This window comes from Tupaia chinensis, unplaced genomic scaffold (assembly GCF_000334495.1).
Source record: "Tupaia chinensis unplaced genomic scaffold, TupChi_1.0 Scaffold000046_3, whole genome shotgun sequence".
Classification (NCBI taxonomy): domain Eukaryota; kingdom Metazoa; phylum Chordata; class Mammalia; order Scandentia; family Tupaiidae; genus Tupaia; species Tupaia belangeri.
The window spans coordinates 3,841,805-3,854,978 of record NW_006159504.1 but is presented as its reverse complement, the minus strand read 5'-3'; the positions used below and the strand labels follow the sequence as shown (position 1 = coordinate 3,854,978).

Here is a 13,174-nt window from a genome sequence, read left to right as displayed (position 1 = left end):
AAAAAAAAATCATAAATAAAATTAAAAAAAAATTTTTTTTTAAATGAGCCAGCAAGGGGTGTAGCAGTTAAAGCACTGGACTCACACATGACTGCCACGGTTTAAGTCCCAGACCCAGCGGTTTGAAACTCACACCAGGTACATGTGTGCATGGGCCCCAAATCCTGAGAGAATAGAGAAGGGATTGTGGTGTGGTCATCCCTCGTGGGAAGTGACTTTTCACTTTCTTTCTTCTCTCTCTCCAGTGAGCACACATGCCTTATAGTAAAAAATCTCTCAAAAAAACCCCTTAAAAACTCAAATGAGTGCAACCTCTTTGCAGAAAACAAAAGTTACACACAGAAAGCTAGATATACCACCTAAAACTTATCAAATTAATCCAGTGCAGGCCAAGAACCAAAATTATTGTAAAATCCATTCCCCTTTTTCTTCTTTTTGAGAGGTTTTTGCTATAGGGCACATGTGCTCGCCAGAAAGACAGAGAGAGAGAGACAAAGACAGAAAGCGAGAAACCAACCCCCTAGGGGATGGCCACGCCACAATCCCTTCTCCTCCATTCTCCTCTCAGGATCTTGGGCACACACACACCTGGCATGAGTTTAAGCCACTGGGTCTGGGACTAGAACTGTGGTCGACTACATGGGAATCCAGCAACATAGCCATTATACCAACTGCTGGTCCCCTCTCCTACTATTTAATCTGGTTTTCATTACCCTTTTGTTAATCTCTCTTTTTTTGCCAGAAAAGCTGAAAATATTAATATTCAGTTTCTATTCTCTCTACAAGGAGATTTCAAAACATTTATGAGAACATGGAATTAAAGTATGTGTTTATTTTGGTGCCAAAAAACTGAAATCCATGCATGGTTTTTCACAATACATATTTTCCATGAAACTTTTGAAAACTCCCTTGTACTTCCGCCTGGCCTTCCTCCCTCCAATTTACGACAAGAATGTACTTGATGCTTTATCATTTTATCCAATAAAATGCTGTATGTGTTGAAAGATGTTTGCAGAAAAATATAGTATTTTACTTATCGAAAAAATTTTTTTCAAAGGTCTCACATATTACTGAACCAACCCACCAATACAGAACTTAGAAACAAAGTGAAGCATCGTTTTTTCCAATAAAACACCCCAAGTGTCCAGGCAGAGGTGACTGGTTTCAGCTTGTGTGCCAAGACCACAGTGACCTTGGTACGGCATAAACCAGGGACCCTCTCCTGTCCAGTACTTCACAGACCCAGCGTGGTTCTTCTCCAGTGTCTCCTCTTGGAGTTGTACCTGATTTTATTACCAGTTTCATTCAAATCCACTGAGAAATGGGATGATTTTACTTCTGCTTAGCCAGAAACCGCTTGATTCTGAAAGCTTTGTGAGAAGACTTGGCAAAAAACACGTGGATCACATACACCACGACGGCGGAGAAAGGAAGACTACTTATCAAAATCTAGCTTACTTGCAACCCCCCTCCAAAATCCACACTTAAACAGAATCTTATGCATCACAGATAATATATTCAACCTTTCTATCTGAAAACCATGTAACTTTTCTAAGAGAAAGTTGAGAACCTGAAATTTCACAATATTGACACAGATAGTAAAGAACGTTTACTGTAGCTGATTGTTACTGATATTTAAAATCAGAATATTTCAGAAAATTAAGAAATCAGAACAAATGACTTGTGTATTGTCTACAAAACCTTAAGGAAAGAGATGGAGCTCTCCTCATTTGAAAATCTGAAATCCAAAACGTTCCAAAATCTAAAACCTTGAGTTCCAACATAATGCCACAAATAGAAACTCACACGCCTTGTCTCTTGCAACAGGTTGCCTGTCAAAATACTACAATACAGAAAGTGTATAAAATTACCTCCACACTAGGTGCCTATGGTGTATATGAAACATGAATCAATTTCGTGCTTAGATCTGGGTTCCATTTCCAAGGATGTCTCATTATGTGTATGCCAAGTCCAAAAAACTCAAAAAAAAAAAAAAAAAGATAATTCATGACACTTCTGATACTAAGCATTTCGGATAAGAGATACTCACCCTGTTTACCTGTTTTTAAATACCTATTTCAGTGCCAGCCCGTGGCGTGGTAGTTAAGACTGCTGGATCCCACATGGCTGACTGGGTGGTTCGCATCCCAGATGAGCCACTTCAAAAACATGCCCAGTGGGGAACCAGCAGTTAGCGTAATGGCTATGTCGCTGGACTCCCACGTAGTCGACCGCAGTTCATGTCCCGGACCCGGTGGCTTAAAACGCACACCGGGCGCGTGTGCGTGAGTGCCCAAGATCCCGAGAGGAGAATGGAGGAGAAGGGACTGCGGCGTGACCATCCCCCCTGGGGGGTGATTTCTCGCTTTCTGTCTCTATGTCTCTCTCTGTCTGTCTGGCAAGCGCACGCACCCTACGGTGAAAATCTCTCAAAAAAAAAATAAATAAATAAATAAACATGCCCAGTGCACTCATGTACCTGAGTACTCAAAATCCTGAACAGAAGGAGAGACGGAGAAGGGACTGCATAGTGACCTTCACATAAGACAGGTGCTTTCTCATTCCTGACTAGCTAGTGCACATTCCCTCTGACAAAACTAAAAAAAAAAAGAAGAAGAACAAAAAATACATGCTCGCCAAAATACAAATTAATTTTAGTGAATAAAGCTGCAGTATCTAATATTTAAGTTACGATGTATGTAGCAAGTCCAGCCATTTTATCTTTAAAACATTATTTGCATTTCAAGCTTCCAACTCAAGGTATGAGAAGAACAACCTTTCAAGGATGTTTTTTAAATCCTAGAATACCCTTCAACTTCTAACGTCTTCTACTTTACTTCTAGTATTCTACTCTTATTTCCTTGACCTACCCACTCATCCCAGTACTGTTGCCTGTCCATACTGCTATATCTGAAACTGCAGTATTCTTATCCTGTTGAATCACTAAAACCAGCATCTCTCTGACCCCAAGGTAGGGCAGCAGTAAATATGTTGGAATAAGCATTTCATGTGAAAATTAACCCAGTATTTCCACCCACGAGTAAATGCAGCTAATATACTAGTGACCATTTCTTTTCTTTTTATTTCTTTTTTTTTTTTTTTCAGGTTTGGACATAGGGCCCCTGTGTTATCTGAAGAGAGACAGAGAGAGGGAAAGTGAGAAATCACCCCCGAGGGAAGGCCATGCTGCAATCCTCCATTCTCCTAGGATTTTGGAACCTGCCACACAGGTGCCCCAGGTGTGATTTGCAGGCCACCAGGTCCAGGGCTCCAACCAGTAGGCCATGTGGGAGTCCTGGGCCTAACCTACACCACCTGCTGTCCTCACACTAGTGACCTTTCTAGATGTCTGGATTCCACCTGTTTTTACACGGTCTAAGTAAGTACCAATGCCATCCCGGCATTAACACACAAACCAAGCCCTAACTGCTCCAAGAACTTCCAAGTTTGAACTTGTTTCCAAAAAAGCAACTACCGCGGGAGTCTTAACGACTACCACACATCAAATGCCAAGTGTTTTTTTTTTTTTTTTCCAAATCCAGCAGAGATATTCCAGTTTTCTCCATCGCTTTTATGTGCACATGTAATTTTTCTTCTCAGATAATTAACACCTTGAAGGCAGAGACCTGTTCTACAGGCTGCAAAACCCCAAGGATTGGGACAGCTCCCGGCATGTCCAAGGTGTGTGCACCAGCTCGAACCATCAAAAGCACCAACGAGAGGTTGGGTATACATTGTTTCACTTGGTCCTTCCTACCACCGCAAGACGCAGTTACTGTATCATCCTTATTTTACTCGTGATAGAATGAGACCCGCAAAGGATAAGCCCAAGTCACACAGAGCAAAGGGGCAGAAACCAGGGCTCCAAGCCCGAGCAGTTTAGTGGCAAACACTCTCAGCGAGTACCCACGCGGGCTCCCACTTTCCTTGTGGTCACCACGGACTCTCCTTTCGCTTGTACACACAAGAGGCTCGAACCGGGTCCTGAACTCGGGCAAGTCTCTGGACATGCGACAGGCCTCCCGCGAGGCTGGCCACACCTCGCCCCACCTGCCAAGTTTAGACCACGCGGAACGAACCGGAGGGTTTGCAGCGCGAAGGGTGATGCGGGATGGGAGACCTGGCTCGTGGAGACCCAGGGAGGACCTCCCGTCCCCTCCACGCGGGCGCCGGGTCGAACATCCAGCCCAGCGAGAAGCCGACCTTGCCCGTCCAGACTCCGCAGCGACGCCAGCGAAACGGCCTTTGCTGCTCCCAACCCCGCGAACCGCCCGCGCTGCGGGGCGCCCGGTTGATACAGAGAGCGGAGGCCAAGCCCTGGACCGACGCACCTCGGACAGACCGGGGAAGGCCGGCTCTCCAGACCCTTGAACGGCAGCGGAAGCTCCTCCAAGGCTCAGCTGCAGATGAGGCGGAGAGATAGGCTCGGCCGGTTTCCTCCACGCAACCAGGAAGGAAGACGCCAAGAGCAGCGGTTGCCAGCCGGGTTGCATTAAGTGTGACATTGCTCCTCGCCCCGCCTCTTCCCGTGGTTGCCCCAAGGCACTTCCGGTGACGGCGGTGCCCCTTTCGCGGTAGGCGCGAGCGGCCCCGGGCCTGTCGCTGTCTCTCGCAGCCCGGCATCAGCGAGTCCTCCCTGCTCTTGGTCCCCAGCAGCGTCGCGGAGGCCCGGGCGGTGGTGGAGACATGTGCTGCGAGAAGTGGAGCCGCGTGGCCGAAATGTATCTCTTCATCGAGGACCGGGAGGAGGATTGTAAAATCCTCTGCCTCTGCTCCAGGGCGTTTGTGGAGTAAGTAGAAGCGTGTGTCCCTTCATTTCCAGCACGGTCGTTGCCCAGCAGTGGAGGCGGTGCACGTGTCGTTGTATGTGATCCTCGAGGCCAGGCAGAAAACTAACCCTCGGGCAAGGTGATTTGTAGGAAAACGAAAAAGAAAAACGCTCAGTCTTTACGGAGTGGTCGCTACTGCCGTTATTAGTAATTGAAGGACAGTCTACATGGTAGAGTGCTACGAAAAAGTGTGGTAGCTGATGTGTTCGTGTTGGTTCGAGTCTGTCCGTCGCAGCAAAGAATGGCAGGACAAAAAACTCTTGAGTACGGTTTCATTGAGAGAGACGCGTCCCGCCGACGGATCCGGCCAGTGACAGGAGAGGCAGGCCGGTCCAGCCTCCCCCTTTTAGGTCCTCTATTCATCTAAAATATGTGCCTCTTATTTATTTATTCATTCCTCATTATTGTTTTTTGTAAGTGTCAAGCTGCAGGGAGTTATTTTTTTTCCTTTTTTTTTTTGGAGAGTTTTTCTTTTTTTTTTTTTTTTTTTTTTTTTTTTTTATCCTTCGGTTTCCAAACAAACAAGAAGGGAACAATCACCCCCCAGGGGGGATGGCCACGCCGCAATCCCTTCCCCTCCATTCTCCTCTCGGGATCTTGGGCACGCACGCACGCACACGCACCTGGCGTGAGTTTAAGCCACTGGGTCCGGGACTCGAACCGCGGTCGACTACATGGGAGTCCAGCGACATAGCCATTACGCTAACTGCTGGTCCCTGCAGGGAGTTATTTTTGAGTTAGACGGATGGATGTCACAATACCATTGGTCATATGGCCCTTCCTTAAAGTTTCTTTGTGCTCCAGGCTAGTTTCCTGATCTCTCTGCCTAACCAAGCTTATCCCTAACAGCTCCTAACAGGTGTAATAAGTTAAGGGAGCATCTAAAAATTGGGGGATGATAAAATGTAAAATGGAATTTCCGATGGATGTGACATCCATCTTAAGGTGAAAGTTGAGTGACTGGTTTTGTTTAACATCTTTTTCAAAACATTAAAATCTGTTCCAGCTCCAATACACATGAATAGAGACTGAAGCCATTTGAGATAAGAGGCTTAAAACTGTATCAGTTTTCCAGAGATGTCTTTATTTTGAGGGAAGTTTTTGTTTCAAGTAGAAATCGTCATGCATGGAAAATAACCAGTACATAGGGGAAAAAAGAATTAGAGAATAGAATTCTGAGGATTGTCTTTTTTATATTATGGATAAATGCATGAGTTAAACCACTTAAATCTTTTTCATCTCGGTACCAGCAGTTAGCATAATGGCTATGTTGCTGGGCTCCCGTGTAGTTGATGGCGGTCTGAGTTCCAGACCCAGTGGCTTATACTCACTTGGGCGCTTGTGCATGCGTGCCCCCAAGATCCCGAGAGGGGAATGGGGATCGCGGTGTGGCCATCCCCCCTGGGGGGGGGTGATTTCTCGCTTTTTGTCTTTCTGTCTCTTTCTGGGGAGCGTATATGCCCTATAGCAAAAACCTCTCAAAAAATCTTTTTTATCTCCAACACAGTATACTTACCCTAATTTCACACATGCCTAATGTTAGACTGAAATCTGTGTGAAAGTGAAGAAATGTGATAGGTTTTTAATATAGTTTAATGTAGTAGAATTTAAGTTTGAGGAGTTATTTTTTTACTGTGTGATTATGCAGTGATCCAAAAATTAATCCAAAAAGAAATTAGTCATTACATTATATTTAATGTAAAAATCATCATTGCCTCTGTAGTCAGGCATGTATGTTATTGTGCGTTCAATCAGTGAGTGCTTTCTGTGCTCCCGTGGATCGAGTACAAGCACTTCGGACTTAACGACCTGCCTGTGCAAGGGTAGGTGGCACTGCTCAGACCTGCAACCTGAAATGTGCCCTGTCTATGTGAATCCTAGGAATCTCAGTCTTCTTTCCTTCCACAGTCTGCAGCCCTGTGGTATGACTACACAAAGCATTTGCAGTCATGGAGGACTACATATTTTGTTTACAAATTTGTACTTTATTATGTACAAATAGTAATTTTCAGAATAAATAAAAACTGTTACACCGGATTTATGTTGTGTTGTCTCTTTCCGGGCTTACCTAATGTATGCTTGTTGTAGGAATAGAATTACATTATTCTAGTGTGGTATCACGGGATACCTATTGGAAAGTACGTACTCCGTGATGCCACAACGGAGCACAAGATATTCATCTTTATGCTCCTCGCTTATCGACCAAATTTATTTAATGGCCTAGTCGTGGGAACGTAACTCGGTCATTACGTGCAGCACGTACGCTGTGAGGCGCTGGAGTACAAGACAGAGGCTACCAGAGGAGATCAGTATTAAGGCAGCTGGCTCATAATAACGTGGTTAAGTATAGTTACAAACGCTGTGAGCGAGGTGTGCAGGATGCTGCGATAGAGAACAACCTTTCCCAGGGTCACAGAAGTTTCTCAGAGGAAGTAGCCTTTGGAAAGAATTCTAAAGTAAAACTGTGGTCCCAGTGAGAGGAAGCATCCCCAGTAGGTTGAACTCTGTGTAAAAGATCTTGAAAGAGCAAAAGAAAACCCAGAACACTGAATAAAATGACTGAGAAAGGAAGATAGAGATAGCGTGGGTGGGGGAGTGAGGGTTCAAACATAGGACCATAGACATTCCTGACTTGAGATGGTTTGACTTCGGATTTCCCGATTTTACAATGGTGCAGAAGCATTCTGTAGAAACAGTGCTTCATTTTGAAGTTTGATCTTTTCCTGGCTAGCAATATGCAGTAGGATACTCTGTTGTGATACTGGCCCACATCCCAGTCAGCCCCATGATTATGAAGGTTAAACCCCAGTACTCCCCACCATACTGTGTTGCTAGATGATTTTGCATAACCGTAAGCTGATGTAAGTGTTCTGAGCACATTTATGGTAAGCTAGGCCAAACTATGCGGTTTGGTAGGATAGGGGTATTAAATGCATTTTCAACTTACGGTATTTTTTTTTTTTGGAGAGATTTTCACTGTAGGGCGCGTGTGCTCGCCAGACAGACAGAGAGAGACATAGAGACAGAAAGCGAGAAATCACCCCCCAGGGGGGATGGTCACGCCGCAGTCTCTTCTCCTCCATTCTCCTCTCGGGATCTTGGGCATGCACGCACACGCGCCCGGCGTGAGTTTTAAGCCACCGGGTCCGGGACACTAACCGCAGTCGACTACGTGGGAGTCCAGTGACATAGCCATTAAGCTAACTGCTGGTTCCCAACTTACGGTATTTTTCAACTTAGGATGAGTTTACCAGAGTGTAACCCCATTATAAGTCAAGGAGGATCTGTTACGTTGTCAGGAAAGTTATGACCTGTTTTTCTTTGCAAAAATGATTTTTTTTTTTCCAGAATATTGGAAAACCTTCAATTGGGGAATGACATGATCAGATTTGCATTTTTTGAAGTTTAATTCTTTGGAGAGAGACAGATATAGCATCCCTAACAGGACCCTCGTGCCACAATCCACCCCAGGCTCAGCCAGCCCACATCAGGGGTATATCCACTCGGCACATAAAGAGAAATCCTGGGACACAGGAGACCGTCTGTGGATATCGTTGCATTGCCATTGTGCTGCTTCTGCCCCCCAGGTGCACGTTTCTAAAAGAGTTCGCTGGCAGCAATGTGGAGTATGGTTTAGAGGAAGAACCACTTAAGATCATGGTCCATGCAGGAGATTATGTTGGGATTATGATAGGTGACTGGAGAAAGGATGAGACAGAAAAACAATTGGGGTCGAGAATTGGAGGAAAATGAAAAACTGTAAGATAGGAAGAAAGAGATGGGATCAAGGATAACTCCCTGGTTTCTGGCATGCTTTGCTGCCTCTCACTGAGAGAGAGCACTGGAGAATCATGGGTTTTATTTGGGGGCAGCAGTGAAGCGATCATGAGTTCCATCTTTTTTTTTTTTTTTTTTTTTTTAAGTTTATTTCTTCCATGAGCAAGAAACAAACTACCTCCAAAAGGGTCTGAATGCCCATAATCTGGTCACAGCCTCAGCTGGCCCCAGATCATGGGCCTGCGCATACCTATGTACTCAGGTGACATCTCTGGGTGTGAACACCGAACTCTCCCTTCCGAGTCAGCCTCACACAGCAGAGAATGCTGCTGTGCCACCTAGTTCAATTCTGCACATTATGATTTAGGGGTTCTTGTGAGATAGCCCAGGATAGATGACACAAGTAGCTGGATATGTCCGTTTAGAATTGACTAAAAACTGAGGCATACTCATTTAGATAGTCATCAAGCCATTCATTGTGGGGTGAGGAGGGTAAGATCTGTCCTTGGGGAATCCTTTCATTCTTTTAAAGACAGAAGAAAAAGATAGATGAACTGGGAAATAGAAGACAATCCAAGTATATGCATTTTAATGAAGGCGTAATCAACCTAGGAAAGCCACTAAAACACAAGCAAAATGAGGGCTAAAAAATACCTACTGGAATTGGCAAAATCCCCTGGATTGAGTCCTGACAATTAAGTGCTACCACTAGTGTCTTACATCTTGTTCTGACAGACTTTTTCCTTGATGAAATGTGACACAGGCTCCTCTGAGCCCTCTGTTGGATGGCTTTGTCTTCGGCCTGCCTGGCCCAATTGTAGTTTAGCAGGACTCCCCTCACTCTTGCTGTTTTCTCTGTTATTTCCACTCACTGACCCCTTATTCAGTTCTTTGGCTGTGTATTTCCAGCTGTCTTTGTTGTTTTACGAGTTGAGCCAGAGTTCTCTCCTCTATTGCCATAATCTTGATACCTATCACAATATTCCTTTCTATTTAACAATTGTCATAATCATTTTTTCTTTAAGAAAAAAAATGTGTTTTCATTTAAGTCTTTCATCGGCCCCTAAGTTATATCTTGTTATCCTTATTGTATTCCGAAAGAACATTTGAGTCTCAGGCCGACTTGTGCCACAGTGCTAATGTGCAGCTCGAGAGAGGCTAGACCCAACGGGGCAACCATGGTTCAGTTCCCTGGCCTGGTGGATCTGAAACACATGCCCAAAAATACAGTGGGCTGCAGGACTGGAAGGGGGAGATCATGGCATCATAGATCCTGTGGAGGTGCCCCTCTCATGTGCATGTGCACAACTTCTATCATAAATAAAGACAAGAAAGGAAATTAAAAGAGGTACTAAAAGAAAGAAAGAAAACTGAGTCTCAGTAATACCTAAAGAAAATTACGTAGCTGGTAAGTGGTAGTCTTGGAAGTCTATCCTAGGTCCTCAAGAATCCAAAGCTTTTACAGTATCTCATCAGTTGGTATAGAACATATTCATCCACTCTTCCTGACTAAAGTAGTTAAGTATCTTAAAGTCACTAGAACAGCTGGTGCCCCGTTGAAATACTAAATTTAGATTAGTTCAGAATGGGGAACTATTCTGGAAACTGCAGAGCCTATGTTTACCTCTGACCGTACTTGGTGTAACTGTGTGTCTGACAGTGGTCTCCAGTGTTTCATATATAGTACCACAGAATCATTTGTTGTATTTCTCCCCAAACAGATTGCTGAGCCACAATTTAAAAGTTCTGACCTCATGGACAGAATACTGCATCTGGTTTCACATTTCAGAACTACCAAAAATAAGGGACACAGCCTCGGGGAAGTCATATAAATTCTATGATCCCATTTCAGTATTTCCCGAAAGGATACCTTCTCCTTTTTACTGCTTGAAAATGAAACTGATCTACACTCCCTTCACAGTAGAGAAGTTGCTAATCAGAGATTTCCAAGATTTATTCAGCATGTATTTCAGCCACCCAGGGGTTGGATACTATGATAAAAAGATGACTTAGGAATGGTGGTGACGATTGCTGAATTCAGAGGTATGATGTAAGAAGTCAAGTGCTGGGACCAGCAGATGACATAATGGTTATGTCCCTGGACTCCCACATAGCCAACCGCGGTTCGAGTCCTGGACCCAGTGGCTTAAACCTCATGCCAGGCAAGTGTGCATACATGCCCAAGATCCTGAAAGGAGATTGGAGGAAAAGGGATTGCAGTGTGGCCATCTCCCCCCAGGGAGTGATTTCACTTTCTATCTCTCTGTCTTTCCAGTGAGCACATGTACCTTACAGCAAAAGTCTCTCAAGAAAAAAAGAAGGAGAAGTCAAATGGCTGCTTAGTCAGGGCTTTAAAGAGAGCAGTATCTTACTGTGGTTCCAACAGTGCCGGTCAGATCTTCAGCTTCTCGGTTCAAGTCCTCAGTGAAGGTGTATTTTGGCAGGTCGAGAAATTAGTTCATGTAGAATCATTCTGCTCTGTGGATGGAGTTACACTGATTAAACTCAAAGACTGTTATAGAGTAATGAGAAATGCTTTGGATGCCAGATTTCAGAAATATGTAGTTCCCAGCAGTAGGAGCTTTTCGAGATACTTATAAGTTGTAGGTAGGAAACAGTTTTCATAAAAGTTTACAAGCTAGCATTCTCTCCTTTGTGGCTGATCCTTCTGCCTCAGATTATCTGTAGGTTTGGAACAGACTTGGACACCATTTGTCTCCCGTTTATGAAGAAGTATCTTTCTACTCCTTCCTCTGGACCTGACCTGACCTAGCCTAGCCTTTGCTCTGGGCCCATTGCCCGAAAGGCTTGCTGACTGGCACTGTGAATGATACCATGAAGCTCACTGGGAAGGGTGTAGTCGTCCCTTGGGAGCCACAGGGAATTGATTGATGGGCCCTCTTGCAAGTACCAACATTCACAGACACCCAGGTGCCTTATATAAAATCATGTAGTGTTTGTATACTATTAACTTTTGCACATCCTCCTTCATTTTGTCTTTCTAATACCTAGTGCAATGCAAATAGTAAATATAAATAGTTGTAAATCACTATGTAAGTGGTTGTCATAATGTATTTTATATGTATTTTGTTGTGTTTTCCATTTTTTGCTTTCTTGAAATTTTCAACCTACAGTTGGTTAAATTCACAGGTACAATAATCACAGACATGGCCGTCAGTGCCAGCCAAGGCTGTGTGCTTAATTCTTAGCCTGTAGCCTGGTGGGGGGCAAATTCTCATATGAGGACCCCTTTCCAAATAAGAAAAGATAAAGAAGATCAGATGTTGAGAAAGTTTTTCATATCATGCCTATAAAAACAGAATGCAGCTGACTTGTAATTAAAGCAATTTTATTTAAAATGTTTATCATCTAGTCACCATTACATTGAATTTTGTCTTTATGACCTAAAAAGTGTTTCTTTGTTTTTAATTACAGATTTCATACATTTTTATTTTTTCTGGTTTTTTTTTTGTTTACTAGGGAGCAGGGATGTTCACCAGAGTGGGGAGAGAGACAGAGAAAGTAAGAAAACACCCCCTTCATGGAAAATGGTCACGTCAGAGTTCCTTCTCCATATCTGCCACCTTTCAGAGTTTGGGGCATGCTCACATATGTACTCATTGTGTTTTTCAAACCACCAGGTTCAGAACTGAAACTACATGGTCAGCCATGTGGATCCAGCTGCCTTAACCACCATACATATTCTATTTTTTTAGAGAGTTTTTGGTCTTGTTTTGTTTTGGCCATATGGCACATGCACTGCTGGAGAGACAAAGAGACAAAGACATAAAGGGAGAAGTCTTCCCCCAGGGTGATGGTCACACCACAACCCCTTTTCCAGTCTCCTCTCGGGATTTTGCATACACTTGTGTAAGTGCCCAGTGTGAGGTTTAAGCCTCCAGGTCCAGGACTCAAACCACGGGTGGACTACATTGGAGTTCAACAATGTAAGCATTACGCCATCTGCTGGCCCCAGCCCCTCCCATACATACTCTTAGAGCTTAAGCAGTAGAAACTAAGCTACAGTCCAAGTAGGTAATGAGAAAAGCCTGAGCATGCCAGGTGTCCCACATGTGTCCTTGATCTGGGCCACCTGAGACTGGGGCAGGTTACAGCATGGGGACACTGGTGGGGATGCCTGTGTTCGTGTGTGTGTCGCTATGGAAGAAATAAATAATTTAAAAAAAAAAGGGCAGGAAATAGGACATAATACAGTAACTAATTTTTTATTGTAACTTTCATTTTCTAAAACTGTTATACACTACTATAGATAATACTTATTTTATGTGTGCATTCAAGTTTCTGTACATCATCTGTACAAAGAAGTTGTAATTGGAATATTATAGAACTCTTAAAATAATTATGGTCATGGCTTTATACAGTTGTAGCATGAAGAAATAACCCATGTTAAAAAAATCAGAATAAAATATATATACTGTGCATACAATTACATGGGAATGTTGTATGCTTATGTACAAAGCCTAGAATAGAACACAGGAAAGTACTGAAATGCTGCGGTCATAGATGGTTTTAGTTATAAGTTGTTTGTATTACAAAAAAATATATAT

At 43.6% G+C, this 13,174-nt stretch overlaps 2 protein-coding genes across 4 annotated transcripts in view; one reads left to right on the top strand and one right to left on the bottom strand.

Annotated features, from left to right (window-relative positions):
• Positions 1 to 4,478, bottom strand: part of TMEM68 (transmembrane protein 68) — a 61,927-nt gene extending 57,449 nt beyond the window's left edge. For all 3 annotated transcript variants that reach the window (XM_014589977.2, XM_006140889.3, XM_014589986.2), the window contains exon 1: positions 4,332 to 4,478. The gene's annotated coding sequence lies outside the window, so the exon portion shown is untranslated. The remainder of the gene's footprint in view (positions 1 to 4,331) is intronic.
• An 85-nt stretch (positions 4,479 to 4,563) lies between these two features.
• Positions 4,564 to 13,174, top strand: part of TGS1 (trimethylguanosine synthase 1) — a 52,580-nt gene continuing 43,969 nt past the window's right edge. The window contains exon 1 of the mRNA XM_006140878.3: positions 4,564 to 4,790. Within this exon, the coding sequence (XP_006140940.1) occupies positions 4,687 to 4,790 (104 nt within the window). The 5' untranslated portion in view covers positions 4,564 to 4,686. The remainder of the gene's footprint in view (positions 4,791 to 13,174) is intronic.